The sequence below is a fragment of the Podarcis tiliguerta genome (assembly GCF_965153285.1).
Source record: "Podarcis tiliguerta genome assembly, chromosome: 11".
In the NCBI taxonomy this organism is placed as follows: Eukaryota; Metazoa; Chordata; class Lepidosauria; order Squamata; family Lacertidae; genus Podarcis; species Podarcis tiliguerta.
This window is the reverse complement of record NC_139544.1, coordinates 33035714-33051610: the sequence shown is the minus strand read 5'-3', so window position 1 is coordinate 33051610 and position 15897 is coordinate 33035714. Positions and strand designations below refer to the sequence as shown.

The 15897-nt window shown below is 40.4% G+C and overlaps 1 protein-coding gene across 4 annotated transcripts in view; it reads right to left on the bottom strand.

Annotated features, from left to right (window-relative positions):
• Window positions 1-344: 344 nt before the first annotated feature.
• The window catches only part of ACOT12 (acyl-CoA thioesterase 12), a 28989-nt gene continuing 13436 nt past the window's right edge, over window positions 345-15897 (bottom strand). For 3 of the 4 annotated variants that reach the window (XM_083404048.1, XM_083404051.1, XM_083404050.1), the window contains exons 6-16: window positions 15203-15359; window positions 12806-12925; window positions 11650-11800; window positions 11107-11162; window positions 9064-9127; window positions 7928-8014; window positions 6663-6794; window positions 5478-5611; window positions 3775-3903; window positions 2487-2610; window positions 345-1352 (exon numbers count right to left, since the gene is read on the bottom strand). In XM_083404048.1, the coding sequence (XP_083260174.1) occupies window positions 1209-1352; window positions 2487-2610; window positions 3775-3903; window positions 5478-5611; window positions 6663-6794; window positions 7928-8014; window positions 9064-9127; window positions 11107-11162; window positions 11650-11800; window positions 12806-12925; window positions 15203-15359 (1298 nt within the window). In that variant the 3' untranslated portion in view covers window positions 345-1208. The remainder of the gene's footprint in view (window positions 1353-2486; window positions 2611-3774; window positions 3904-5477; window positions 5612-6662; window positions 6795-7927; window positions 8015-9063; window positions 9128-11106; window positions 11163-11649; window positions 11801-12805; window positions 12926-15202; window positions 15360-15897) is intronic. The other variant, XM_083404049.1, reaches the window with a different exon arrangement.

Genomic DNA, 15897 nt, shown 5'->3' with positions numbered 1-15897 from the left:
GATACCAGTTTTCTTTTACTTTGGAGAAGCAGGAATGGTTAGCGAGTGGAGAGTGGCCATTTGCAAGATGCACATAGCATTTTGAGAAACAGCTGTAGCTCAGGTTAGAGCACATATTTGCGTGCAAGATTCAGTGATAGAACAGCACTGAAGGAAGACTGCGCTTCTTGAAATGTTGTCTTCGGGCCCCCAATTCAGTTCCTACTAAAATCTACTGGAATTCTGTCTGTTTTAGTCATTCATTGGTTTTCTGAGAAGTTCAATAACAAAATACCATTTAAAACACAATACAGGTTGATTTTAGTTATAATAAATAATGAGATGCTTATACAGCCATAAATCTAAATTAGGATAACACTCATAGTTTTAATTATTTAATTCAAGGGTGTATGTTGATATGACTAAAATGTACACAGTAGCTCCTTCTGAAAGCAGTATCAAGTAGTTTAAAATAGAATAGCCCCATTGTGCAAGCAGGAAAACAACCTAGGCAGCCGCAGTAAATCATTATGGTTAATGGCTTCCAAACAAGTCAGGATCGATAAGCCAAGTTTTAACTATGGCATCCTACTCTTGTGCAGAGGGAAGAGCAAAGGAGCTGCATGAAAGCACATGGAGCTCATGCATGCCCTTACTAAGCCAGGACTTAATAGTTCAAATACAACCTTGGCCTACGCACAGTACCTGTGTTTGCAACTACAAGAAACGGGAAACACAACCTGACATTCTCAGGATTCTGAAATCGGTGCTTATTACTGAGTGTCATATGTGCATTATGTAACTGCAAAATCATGAATAACAAATACGGCTGTTAGTTGAGATTAACAATAGCCTAGGATAATTATTTACAATAGAAATTTAAATTTACTTACCATGAGATTTTTAAAATAAAAAATCAGTATTTTAAATTGTGTGCAGTAATATGTATTGCTTTGACAAGTTTTCTGAGGACTCCAAAAGAACAATGAACTGTTGGTGAAAGATGACTTAGTTACTAAATTTACTAAATTTAGTAACTTAGTTACTAAATTTATCATTAAATAGCTCCATCGTATGATGATGTAGAACATTGTGATGATTTAGATATACAGGTCCTGAACATAAAAGTAGGTAGGAACTGACTTGCCAGCTTGATAAATATTGGTGTTAATGACAGCTTGTGTACAAGATATAAAGAATGGTAAAGTACTTGACACAGTGTTGCTTAACTAAATGCAGTCCATTGTGCTGCTCTGTAACTCCAAGAAATGAATGCACCCAGAAGCTGTATCCTCAATTGATTTTGATGAGCCATCAAGAGTTGCAGCAACATAAGGCATAACACCAGGTGTTCCTTGGATGCAGTAGGAAACCTTTAAACATGTAGAAGGTTAACATGAGTTATGTGAAATAACCACTAAAAACATCTAGTTCTACTTCATACTCAACAACTTGGGCTTCATTCTTAACACTTTCAGTGTATCACTTCTTGCTGGTCAGAGCAGTATGAATATGCAAGAACGTTTCAATTGCTTTCTGTGTCGGCCTCCCAGATAGCATAGGAAAAACCTATGTTGGTGCTTCAAGCCACCACACAAGTGGAGATAGCACTGGCAGGCATGACTCTGTCATCTGGATTAACAGGGAAAGATTATTGAAGTGACCTTGCACCCAAAAGTAATCCCTGAGGCCCTGTGGAAGCTAAGTAAGTCTGGGTCTCATCGGTGCCTGGATGGGTGACTCACGGCAGCAATGGGAGGCAGTGGCAGTAGCGGCTTGCAAGGACTCACAGCAGTGATGGGAGTTGGTGGCAGCAACAGCAGCGGCCTGCAAGGCCGTGACAGGGAGTGATGGCAGCAGTAACGGCATTGGCCTGTGAGGTCTTACAGTGGCAACAAGATTCAGCAGCAGAAGCGGTAGTGGCCTGTGAGTCCTCATGGCAGAGGCCTGTGGGGACTCGCGGCAGTGACAGGAAGTGACAGGAGTAGCGGCATCCTGAAAGGCCTTGTGGTGGCAACAGAAAGTGGTAGCAATAGTAGTGGCAGCCTGCAAGGCCTCGTGGTGGCACAAGCAGTGGGGCTTGCAAGACCTCGCCGTGGTGGGAAGAAGTGGCCGCGGCCTGCAATTCCTGGCGGTGGTAGAAGCTGTGGCAGCCTGCTGAGCCCTGCTACTGCCGCCTAGCAGGCCTGCTGGCAGTCTGGCAGTCCCAGATTATTTGTATTCACTATGACTCATCACCATACTTTGGATTGTCCTGAGTACCACCATTTGGTAGCCAAGCCCAACCCTTAAGTAGTAGCAGTTGCCAGAACATTGTCCTGTTCGCCTCTGCATCGTTCCTTCCTTTTTTCAGATACCATGATATATCAACATATTGCGATGTTTAGGTGGCGATATAGCATGATATTGAAAACCAGTTATCATGCAGCCCTACATATCACAGAGAAAGGCAGAGTAAAGGGAGTAAAGCACATAAAAGAACTGTATTTAATTACAATGCTGCTTACAAAAGAGGAGTTTCCATCAGGGTAGATCAGGAATCCCGCACACTGGATTTCACGCCTGCAGTAATTCTCAGAAGATGGAACAGATGTCAAGGCAACTGACCTCACAGCTACTATGTAAGGGTCTCTAAATTTAATAAGAGTAGTGTTATCAACAAGCCACAACAAAAATCTAAGCTGTCGAAAATGCTCTTGTACAGCTACTGTACTGGTCACAAGACATTAGTTGCTCAGTTTTATATTTTTATGTGCAGGGGGAGGGTTGTTAAAACCTCGTGCCTTAACCCTGCACTGCACGAGAGGTTAATACATTTCTTTGTTTATGTAGCACACAATATAGTAACGAAGTAGTGATATGCAATGATTTATGGTGAGTGGAAGGGGCTGGGGAGAAGTAGGAAAATGGCTCTCTCCATCTGCCCCTTCACCCTTACCACTGTTTTTCTTCTCTCTGCTTCTACATGCCTTCCACAGTAGGACCCATTGTGAACTCGTTCCCAGAAGCAGTGGCAGACTTTGAGCTTTAAAATTTCAGTGGCGCCCTGTGCAACACCAAATTCAGTCCCCCTTGTCTCTTGCCCTCAGTGGTTCATCACTGTTGCAGTGCCCCTGCGGCGACCTGTCCGCTTGGCGCCCAGTCTGGGAGAACCAGTCACGCTCCCCTAAATCCACCTCTGCCTGAAAGTATCTAATTGCTACTGCTGTTGCTGCAAAGACATTTGCTCAGTGGGGCTCAGCAACCTTGCAGACAGGCAGCAACAACAGCCTGTGTAAACCATCACCATGTAAATAGTTCACTGATCCACCCAATAGTGAAATTCCCCCTTTTGGGAGAATATCTGTGTCCCATCACAGAGAAAGTGGGACCAAAGAGATAACAAGCATTTACAGGAACCATTAATCTAATACCCTCGGGAGAGAATTTTGGTGCTGCAGTACTATGCTAGCAAGCCCCACTGATCAGCTGATTCTCCACACAGGCAAAAGTGGGTTACTTGACAAGCTTGTGACACTTAACTCAGAGACGGAGAGGCCAGTTCTTCACCCCCGGTGTAGGGGGTGCTGCACAAATGGCCTTTCACACATGTACCTTTGCCTTCAGTCTTTACAAAGCAGTTTTTGCTATTTCCAGAGTTTCTGTGTAATTAAGACACCCCACATTTTGCAAGAAATAATTATTTCATCCAAACTCACAGCATATAATTATTTTTGGGTGTGTGGGTCCTGTTACTTTATTGTAGAAAGCTTGAAATTTACCTGACACTAAATGGGCATGCTTTCAACTACTTACCCAGTCTTGCAAGGCTTTCTTTGAGACACGAGAATTAAAAAATCATCTGGCTTATTTCCATTAATTGATACGGATGTAATGTGATATATTTTGTCCTCTTGGGTCACATTCTGGATAACCTTACACGTTCTGTAAGAACATGAGCCATACATTAGTGAAGTTTAGTAGCTGAGGTATCATGTAAAACATGAATTAAAGGATATGTTCTTTATAATCTAAATTGTGACTAGGAATGTGCAGCTTTCGTTTCAGATTAAATAACTGTTACACATGACTTCATTTTTTTCAGTAAACCAAACAGAACGGCAAAAAGAAGCAACATGGGAAAAGTGGTTGCTCACTCCAAGTTCATCTTAAACCTGCATCTATTAAAACTGTATCTAACCAGCTCTGCCTCTTCTTCCTCCCTTGCTCCACTTTCAAGTGCCGTGCTGACAAAACTTTTGAAGATAAAAATAACATGCGTTATTTATGCAGTAAAATGAGAAAGTCAATGTTAACCATTTCTGCCTACTAATTACATCATTCTTCACCTGTTTCCCAATGCAGCTTGTTTAGGGCTGCAGCCCGTTACTTTTCAACATACAACACTATGCAAAATAGGAGCATATTTAATCATTTTGAAATCTAAGAGGTAGGATATATTTGGGCCAGTTCAACACTTTCACTGCCGACAAGGCATATCTTTATTAAAAAGCATATCTTTACAGAACTATTTCCTTGTCCAACTAACATGGTTAAAGCACCTTTTTCTAAAGACAATGGCCACATCTATACTATACATTTAGATCTATGATACCAGTTTAATAGTCATGTCTTCTCCAAAAGAGTTGTTAGGAGATGCCTATTCCCATCACAGAGCAACAATAGCCAGAGTTCTCTGGGAAGAGGGACTGAGTGTTAAACCACTCTGAGAATGTCAAGCCATACTCCTCCCTAGTTGTTTTGCTGCTGGCCATGCTGAGCTAAACCGTGGCTTGGCTTAGCACCATGGTTTCCAATGCAGGACACACACTCCACAGGGGGGCAATTTGATTTTTTTTTGGGGGGGGGGGGCAATTCGAGAATGCGTTACATTGGTACCTCGGGTTAAGTACTTAATTCGTTCCGGAGGTCCGTACTTAACCTGAAACTGTTCTTAACCTGAAGCACCACTTTAGCTAATGGGGCCTCCTGCTGCCACCGCGCCGCCGGAGCACGATTTCTGTTCTTATCCTGAAGCAAAGTTCTTAACCTGAAGCACTATTTCTGGGTTAGCGGAGTCTGTAACCTGAAGCGTATGTAATCTGAAGGGTATGTAACCCGAGGTACCACTGTATTAAAGTTAATGGCCTTTTAGGCTTCTTCCACGTGAATAGGAGTGGAAGAAGCCTAAAAGGCCATTAACTTTAATACAGGAGAATTATATCAGGATTTTAAAGATACCCAGGTGGGGCATGGCCAAAAATGGTTGGGAACCACCTGCTTAGCATGTCATCTGAATCCAGGCTCATGCTTTAGCTCTCTCCAGACTATCTATGAGTTGTAACAAACCTTGGCTACAAAAGCTTATAAAAGCCATTGTGTATTTTACTTGAAACTTCTTCATTGTCCTACTGAATATTCATTTTCACAGATCACTTTTGTCTATGAAGGCAAAATCTACTTCAACCAGATCATGAGAGTGGATATGGACTTTAAAAGGAAAAAATATATATGCTTACGAATAGTGTTTAACCCAGTGCACATGATGTCTGAAGTCAGATAAGAGGAAGAATGCTAGTTCTGAAGATATCCGCACTTGCATTTCAACCTTGACTGACAAAGCATCTGTCTCCTCAAGAGTAAACATTTTTATCTAAAAAAAGTATTTTTTATTACATGGGGAGAGAGAGAGAATTATGGATGAAGATTAACAACGTTGGTAGGTCCTTTAGCTTTCAAAATCAAATACGCAGGAAAGTATGGGTCATAACTTTAAACAGTATCAGCCATACAACATTATAAAAGTTTCTACGAGAATCCTGCTTACTTTAATGGAATAGAACAGTGGTTCCCAATTAGCTATGTGCTGCAGTCCCGTCCCCCCCCCCCCCCCGTTTTTCAAAATCCCATTCATGGACCCCTTACTTTAGAAAATATTGGTCTCTCTATGGTAGTTTTTGTTATGTGTGAATGGTGCCACAGACCCCCTGGGTGGATTACGCGGACCACCAATTGGGAACCACTGGAAGAGAACACTCTAAGAGAATATTGCTATAATTTTACAGTGCAATCCTACTCCCTCAATGTTGATGGCTGGAGGGGGTTGGGGCAGGATACTCCATAGTTGGAGAAGCATGTTGCTGGGGGGGGGGGGGTTCCTTCACAATGGAAGCCCCAGTGCACCCTGTAGGGTAGGAAACCAGCTGCTGCCAGTAAAAAGGTAAAAGTAAAGGGACCCCTGACCATTAGGTCCAGTCGTGGCCAACTCTGGGGTTGCGACGCGCATCTCGCTCTATAGGCTGAGGGAGCTGGCGTACAGCTTCTGGGTCATGTGGCCAGCATGACTAAGCCGCTTCTGGCGAACCAGAGCAGCGCACAGAAACGCCGTTTACCTTCCCACCATAGCGGTCCCTATTTATCTACTTGCACTTTGACATGCTTTCAAACTGCTAGGTTGGCAGGAGCAGGGACCAAGCAATGGGAGCTCATCCCATCGCGGGGATTCGGACCGTCAACCTTCCGATTGGCAAGTCCTAGGCTCTGTGGTTTAACCCACAGTGCCACCCGCGTCCCAAAATGGACTGTTTTAGCACATATTGTTAGCAGTTTTTGATCAGATATGTTAACTCCAAAACCTCTTGGATCACATAAGAGGCCCAGCTGGAGATGGTGCAGCAATTTTTAAAGGAAAAACGGCCCCCCACCTTCTTCGCTGGCCAGTGTGAGCTGGCGGGGTTTCGGATGTGGTGATCCACTCCGATCCATTTTGCTTTTCGCGGGCTGGGGTTAGGATTGCTATGCCCATTAAGTTTCAGCGATGAACAGAGTGGATATAGCTAGAGATATAAAGAATAAAAGCAAATAGGAGCTAAATTATGCAAGGAAAAGAGACAAACTGGACTTAGGAGCTGTGACAGTAGATTTGATCTATCAGTTTTGCCGTAGGCAGAAGGAGCATAATAGTGGCCAGGCTATTGATATAAGTGGTATGATCATCTGAAGGAATATCTCAAAAATACTTTGACCCATATTAACCTGTCTGATCCTTGAGAAGCCTGTTCTGTGTTGCCCAGACATCTGAAGTATATAGATTGGGCATGACAGACAGGACCTTTCCTCTGGGATAGGCAAAAAAAAGGAACATATCTGCCAAAGGAAGCCTGCCTGGCCCTACTACTGCTCACATTTTGACGAAAAATTAAAATGTTTTGTTTGTTTGTTTATTTGTTTGCAACAGGCTTTTTGGGGTACTGCTGCTTCTTTTTTTAATGACTGCTGGCTTAATTTATACAATGTTTGAAATATTTTTTGAATTGCTTTTTTGCTGCCTTGCTTTTTTTGTATAGTTGCAAGGAAATGCTGAAAGTATTGTTATTATTCATCTACTTGAAGAAGAAAAAATTGGGACTCATGTTTTATATCAATACTGTATACTGTTACTTCCAATTGATTCATAAAAATACTATATAATGTTTATCTATTCCAAACAGAGGTCAGACATCGGTTATCCAAAAGCACAAATCATTTCAGGTTAGTTTTACTGGGAAACTGTCACAACTGAGAATATGTGTTTCTTTCTCAACCGACCAGACTCAAAATCTTCAGCAGAAAAAAAAACAATGTCACATGAATAGTCACATGATCCATGTGAACAATTTGACATTCAAAGCGTGTCTTCTAGCAGCATACTAATTAGCAGTCATAGAAAGGGGGAGAAGGGAGTTAGTTAAAAATGTACATTTTGATTTCGAAGAGGAAGCAGACAAATAATTTTAATAGTTTTAGAAAATACCTTAACAGCTGCAGCTTTTAAATTGCAGAAATGTAGAGGACAGTGTCTGAGATAAAATTAATGACACATAATTACTTTGTAGACTAAAAGGTCTCATTGAATTGGGACTTTCCATTCATATTAATTCTTTGAATTGGTAGGGAATTGTGTGTGTCTCCTGCACAATTGAGTACTTACGTGGTCCAGGCTAGTGCTAATCATTTCCCATCCAGGCTTTGCTGCCAGAACAGTCAATGCTGTAACATTGCTTTCGATTATGTCTGCCTAAAACACAAAGCAAGGTAGTAACCAATGAGGGAAAATGTACAAGGCACAGAAATTCCTATAATTTCTGGAATTTGGTTGCAAAACAAATATTGTGTTCTCTCTCTCTCTCCTCTTGAAAAACACAGTGTCTGAACTGAACCTTTTCAACAGTAGGAATGTAACTCTCATGATGATCAAGGTCATTCTGTTTAAAGGAGACTAATTTGTGGTTGTGTACACGTCATGTGTAAAAAGCATATGCCTTTTCTCAAAGAATTCTGGGAACTGTAGTTGGTTAATTCTGTGAGATTTAAACTACAGTTCCCAGAATTGTATGCGTGTGCTTTAAATGTATTGTGTGTATACAGCTATGTTTCACTGATCAATTAAACCAGGAGTAGACAGCCTATGATCATTGCCCTAATTCCCATGTGTGGCAAGGAAAGGAAAGATGAGGAAGGGTTGTGGTGGCAGGAAAAAAGAGGAAAAAGGAGTGGTCTGGTCCCACTTAATGCCAGTATATGGCCAAATTTCTGTGACTTGTTATAGGAAATATCCCAGATATTCTCCTATAGTTATGATTATAGTTAAATATCAGGAGACAGTAAACAAAGAAAAATACAGTGGTGCCCCGCAAGACGAATGCCTCGCAAGACGGAAAACCCGCTAGACGAAAGGGTTTTCCGTTTTTCGATGCGCTTCACAGGACGAATTTCCCTATGGGCTTGCTTCGCAAGACGAAAATGTCTTGCGAGTCTTGAGATTTTTTTTCGCTCCCCACCCCCTTTTTCTAAGCCGCTAAACCGCTAATAGCCTTTTAGCAGCTAATCCGCTAATCCCTTAAGCCTTTAATAGCCGCTAAACCGCTAATAGCGCTAATCCGCTAAGCCACTAATAGGGTTGCTTCGCAAGACGAAAAAACTGCTAGATGAAGAGACTCGCGGAACGAATTAATTTCGTCTTGCGAGGCACCACTGTATAATCATCTTACACCCAATTTTTGATATTTAGGGCCATACACTTAATCCCTTAATGTATATTATATATGCAAATATTACTGATGTTACCTGATTGCCTCTGTCCCAGAAATCAAGTGTGCAATTGTTTTCCTGGTTCAAAAGAATGTATTTCCTGTAGTTGATACAATGCGGAAAGAAGGCCAAAAGTAAGCTTAGGAAATCCTCAGGGGGGAATTCATTGTTGAGCGATTTGATTGTGCTGTCAGCGCAAGCATGCTGCAGCTAGCAAATGCTTAGTTCTTATAATTTGCAACAATCAGAACTAGGGTTGCCAGGTCCTTGTCTGGAGATTTGCCGGGTGTAGTTAACTAAAATTCAAAGATAACCATTGTGCGGATGACAGAGGGGATGGGAACAGGTTCACATAAACTAGCCCCGCCCTTGACCTTGTGATGGTTGGCTCTTTTGTACATATAAGCTATAAATGCATAGACTCCACATATGCAATCTGCGTCCTGCAAAACTAGGGTTGTATCAAATTTAATTATACTCGGACTCTTCTTCTTTGGCGATCACTCGTAGCTGAGTAAGATTGTCTTCCATGAACACGGTCTTAACAGTGAGTCCAATTTTGGATCCGTACATCCTTCCACAGTGGGGGCATAGGTTTCCGGGTGAGAGTTGATCAAGGTGAGGATTTGCCAACTGTGCCATCATCATAGTACGTTTTTCACTTTCATTCTGAGTTCAAGCATCTTCAAAGTCCACGTTACAGGTAGGTAGCCGTGTTGGTCTGCTGTAGTTGAAACAAAATTTAAAAATTCCTTCCAGTAGCACCTTAGAGACCAACTAAGTTTGTAATTGGTATGAGCTTTCATGTGCATGCACACTTCTTCAGATACACTGAAACAGAAGTCACCAGACCATGACACCTTTGGTAAAGACTGTTCTCCGATTAGAACGCCCGCAGACCAATGTTTCCCAATTGTCGGTGTTTATACTACATTTTTTTAGATTTGCCTTGAGAAAGTCTATAAACCTCTTTGTTGACCACCAGAATTACACTTTCCATTTTTAAGTTCAGAATAGAGTAGTTGCTTTGGAAGACTATAATGAGGCATCTGAACAACATGACCAGTCCAACAAAGTTGATGTTGAAGAATCATTGCTTCGACACGTGATCTTTGCTTCTTCCAGTACACTGACATTAGTTCACCTGTCTTCCCTAGTGATATGTAATTTTTTTTCCAGAGATGCCATTGATGGAATCTTTTGAGGAGATGGAGAAGGCGTTTTAAGTGGTCCATGTTTCACAAACATACAGTAAGGTTGGTAGTGCAATAGCTTTGTTAACATGCATTTTGGTTTCGCTGCGAATGTCCCAATCCTCAAACACTCTGCACTTCAGTCAAGAGAAAGCTGCACTTACAGAGCTCAGGCAATGCTGGATTTTGGCATCAGTGTTGGCTCTTGTGGAAAGATAACTGCCCAAGTAGGAGAAGTGATCAACAAATAGATCCAGTGGAATTAATGGACTTAAATTGGTCATGAATATTGTTGATGTTGGTTACAACCCTAGTTATCTACAAGGGGTTCTTAAATGCTCTAAGGTACTGAGATAGGACACAGGCACTTTACTTCCCAATTTTTCCTCCACCAGCATGGGAAAAGATTACCCAGCATAACACTTAAGGTAGGAGACAAGAGTTCCACCTGCTACTTTCTGTTATATTGCCTTGGAACAGTAAAGCTGTCATCTCCAGACAAGGTGCAACAATCCTGCTCAAACATCAAATTGTTCATTAAAACAGACTTCTTTACCAGAGCTTATTAAACACAACATGTTATGGACATGCATGTCTGGAAAAAGTTAGGAAAAATCCTAACTATACCCTCACTCCCATAACAATCCCACATGGAGGAAGAGATTCCAGAATCTGTTGTGTTCAAAGCCGGATTTATATCACATTACTGTACACCAAAATGATTTTGTGTACAATCTGTGAGAACGTCTCATGCACTGATGTTTTCTGTTGACGTTTCACAAACCAAACATGATCAGCTCTACAATAGCAGCTGAGAAACAACATCAGCTGTACTGTTAATGGCATTTTAAACATTTATGCTGTCTTTGGGGCTTACTTACTGTACCTGGCTAATCTAATTTTCTTCCGTGCAATAGCTCCATGATATCGCCTTAAACCATCCTTTGCAATGAACAAAGCAAGAAAAAAAAATAATTAGTTATAAATTTTACATTGTAGTTTTGCTAATTTTCAGAGTAGCGGACAGATTGAATATAACAAGCTTTTTTTAAAGAGCATAACACAGACTTTACTGTGAAGCCAACCATCTAAATAAAATGTCTAAGTTAACTACAATACTGTCTGAAAAGTATCATTCTGGTTTTTCTTAGGATCACAAAACTACCACGAGTCCTTTTACCTGAGAGTATTTCAGTCCTTGGCTATGAGTTCAATAATCGTCTTCTAGATGAAATATTAATCCAAAGCACTTTAGAATTAGTGCCCCTTATGGGACAAAAATGATTTATATATTTTTCATCTTACAAAACTCAAATAAATATTCACTTCTCCTACTGGTATACTATCCATTTCATAATTTCTAAATTAATAATCTGATTATCTTGTTTATGTATACAGTTGTTCTCTCACTATTTTTTTAAAGGTTCACCTTTGTAATAGATTTGACTCTGGGGAAGGTAATAAGTTCTCCGTGTTCATTTACAGCATTAAAAATTAAAAAGGCACTGTTGATATGCCGAGCTTGGCCTTTGGCCCACTCCTCACAATTGAAGGCCTCAACACGAACTCCAACTTCAATGCTGAAAAAGAAGAGCTTTCAGTTAATTTAGCAGCTGGGGTGCGACAGATGCAGCATTGAATTACAGTATACAGAGAAGAAGAGTTTGGATTTGATATCCCGCCTTTCACTCCCCTTCAGGAGTCTCAAAGCGGCTAACATTCTCCTTTCCCTTCCTTCCCCACAACAAACACTCTGTGAGGTGAGTGGGGCTGAGAGACTTCAAAGAAGTGTGACTGGCCCAAGGTCACCCAGCAGCTGCATGTGGAGGAGCGGAGATGCGAACCCGGTTCACCACATTACGAGACTACCGCTCTTAACCAGTACACCACACTGGCTACAAGCTGTTTTTTTTTTTAAAGGAGGAAATAAATTATTATACCTGCCATCTTATACAGGTGAGCCTAAGATCTATTGATCTAAATAGGGCATTTCTGTGCAGACATGCATGGGACTGGACTCTAAGGATCCAACCCTATGAATACTTTTATATTTCTTGATCTCTAAAGTACATCAGATGTTAGTTAGGCTCTCACACCAGATGTTATGACATGACATACAACTTCCTATTCTGTGATGAGATTTACTGATTTGCTTGGGTCTGTTACTACTGAGCTAGGATAACACATAATAACTGGTCAAAGGGAATGCGTATGAATAATAGAGCATACATACAAGAAACTACAATCTCCAGTTGTTGTACAATAAACAGAGGGGAAATATCTGAATATGAATTTTTAATACTTATGTTCTTGCTAGTGTAACACAGAATGGTATAATTTCAAACTACCAGGGCTTCCCCCCCCCCCCACTTGGAACTCGCTGGAACTCAGTCTTGGCACCTCTCAGGTGCGGACCATTGCCATTATAAGAGAACAAGTGAGGAGTTTGTGGTGACTTCTGGCACCTATTTTTTCTAGAAAAATAGCACTGCAGACTACATTTTAATTTTTATATTCTTTATGCAAATTGAAACTGAAGCATTTTAGACCACACAGTAGCATTAAGATAGAGACAAGCTTATTACCTTTTCTGAAAAGTATTGTTAACTATAGCATTGAAAACCAGGCGGTCACCAACAGTTGAAGGTCCCCGGAATTTAAACATATCTACAGATTTCAAAGTCGGATGCAGCCTACACAGGCGACTGAAGGAGGAAAAAGGAAAGCAAATTAAAATACATATATTATTGTGCTATTTCTTTTCATATCAATGCAACATTTCAGTATTTCTATGCAACAAACTAAGTCTATAAAATGGAAATTCCAAGTTTATAGCTTATACTGGTTTTAATAAAGGTTTGGGAGTAGAAACATTCTCTTCAGTTGGAACTTGAGGCATTTGAGAATTGTGGTTTCCGGTATCTGTATCTATTATTTAAAGGGGAGGGGGAGGGGGGGACTGTTTGGCTTAGCTCTTCCATACATTAAGTGCTATTTTTCTTCATTCGTTCATTCATTTATTTGATGAATCATTTCCCATGAAACATCTCAAATCGATTTACAGTATAATGAGGTATATAAGACAGTTACATATATAAAAACAGTTAAAAACAATTGAGCACAGAAACAATTTCTTAAAAAAATTATAAACACTGGTATTTCTTTGCCTGTTTTGTCTGCCTCTCAATATATTGCTGCCAAACACATCACGGGTGGAGGGATGAGGGTCTGTGCCAATGTTTGGGCACCAGGTGCCATTCTGAATCAAGGAGGCAGACCCAAATGTGACTTTGGTGTGACTGCACCCATTTGGGGGCATAGGTCTGGCCACCCCTCAAGGTATTGTTGTTGAACTCTGCGCAAAGGTTCTTGAGGTTAGTATATTCATTGAAGTTTGGACACTAAGTGCAATTTTGAATCGAGATGGTGAAATGAAACATGACTTTGTAGTGACTTCACTTGATTTTTGATGTGATGGGTCCAAACTCAAGAAAACACTCCATTTTTTTCAAAAAACAAGGTTTTTTTTTAGTTTCTAAAACAATCCCAGGCAGTGCTAGGCTCACTAGTCCCTATATATGAAAGGGGAAAAAAATAAGTCCTTGTGTGAGTTTATTTTAACAGCATGAATCTTTTAAAAAGAATTTGCTGAGAATTAGGTATTGTTTTGTTGTGGTGGTGTTGTAGGGCTGAAATTTCTTCCTAACCTTTGCTTAGCTTAGAGATAATACTGTTTTGCACCATTATTTATCTTTAGCCTTAACTCAATTACCCTTTATGATGTACCAGAATTGTTAAGCGTGCACAATTATCTGTTTCTAATTAATTGAATTGTGCATCTTTATAATGCATTCAAATTACTTTGGTTTTCATTAGGAATAATTTGCTCCTCCTATTTAAATTGCTAAATATCTCATTTGCAATACAACAATAAAGATAGAAGCAGATTAATGTCAAGAACGGAGGTGTAAATGTGTAGATGAAGTTTGCAATCTTTTTTCACTGTTAGGCCTAAAAACCTGGTATTATTTTGCTAGAAAGGTAAGCCCATATTTTTACAGACATGGTGTACCTGAAAGACCAAATCTCATTCTAGCAGATTGCTGTTGAGTTCAGCATCGACACTGCTTGGTTAGTATCACAGTATTTAAAGAGGATATATATATTAAAAAACCCTGTCTGAGCATATATTCAGTTTGTTCTTTGAGTACTGCTTGCTTTTATAAACCTCATTCTCATTCCTTGTAAGCCTGTGGTCATAGCAACTCTAACTGGCACCTTCAAAGGTCAAATCTAATTGTAAGTTGTTTTACAAAAGCTTTGCAGCAAGGTCAGCTATTTGTCAAGCAAAATAGACAGCTCTCTGTCACTGTTTAGCACTGTTTCTCCTACATTTTGGCTCATCACTTTTAAGTGCAAAAAAGAAATATTTTCAGCGTCTGATGTGTTATTTTGCTGCAGCTAAACCCAAACTTCCATTCTTCTGGACCAGATTTATTGCAGAGTTGTTTGGGAACCATTTATAGATACAGATATATAAATGAGGTTGTGTGCTTACATATAAATGCTGCTCACTTGGGTCATTGGTGTTATGACCGTGTAAAACCTGTGACAGATTTGCAATTTTAATAAAATGAGCTGTTTATCCAGTAACAAAGGAAAGCCAGTTATTATTGGTATAACTTCAGGTTACAAATCAGAGCTACATGAATAATGAATGGGAATGACACATCCAGCACCCTGGCAATGAATCAGGCCCACTGGTGTGTGAAGGGAATTCTAATAGAAATTCTTGTCTCACACACACAAAGACAGAGAGAGAGAGCTACATGTACCAAGCAACAGGGGGATGATGGAATTCTCTGCGTGATTAGATGAACATTAAACTAGTAGACAAAGAGAAAGAAAGAAACCTTGCATTTCTCACTAGGCCTGCCCAGTAACGTGTAACACGGAAGGATGCTGAATAAAAAAAATGGTACCTTGCTGAAATAACGGCCACTGTCTCCATCCAAGCCATAATTTGGCCACCAAATGTATTTCCTTGATGATTGGCATGCGGAGGCAAGACAAGTTCAGTGCTCTGCACATGGGTGAGGTCTGTGGAAATTGCACCTTCTTCTTGATTGCAAACTGGTTCTGAAATGTATGAAGTGAATAGCCAAGGATGTTAGTGAAATGACAGACCAGTCCAATTATACTGGGGCTGCCACTGCCCTATGTCTTAGGAATAAAGCAGCTTCACTGAAATCAGCAGGGTGACTTTGTAAGGTATGTATCCCATAAGACAATTCCAAAAGAGTTTATGGCTGTTATGAGAGCATAGAATACAGGTAATGTCAGGCTAGTTGGTTGACCATGTTCTCTAATACTGTCAGGCTAAAATTCATACTATGTGAGCTTATTAGAATTTGGATCATATAAATATATGTTTTAAAGACAGAAATTGGACTACAGGTCTATTTAATACCCATAATTCAACAGGGGAAGGAGGAATCTGTCTTCCAGGGTGAAGAGATCTCTAGCAAAGCAAGATCTTTATATTTCAAAAAAAATGCCAATCATGCTAATCTGTCACATGATCCCACTTGACCTGAATTAAGTCTTTGGCTTCTGCCCCACTTACATCTGTTTTATAACCCCTGTGTTGTAGCTTGGATTCATCTGAGCGCTTTGC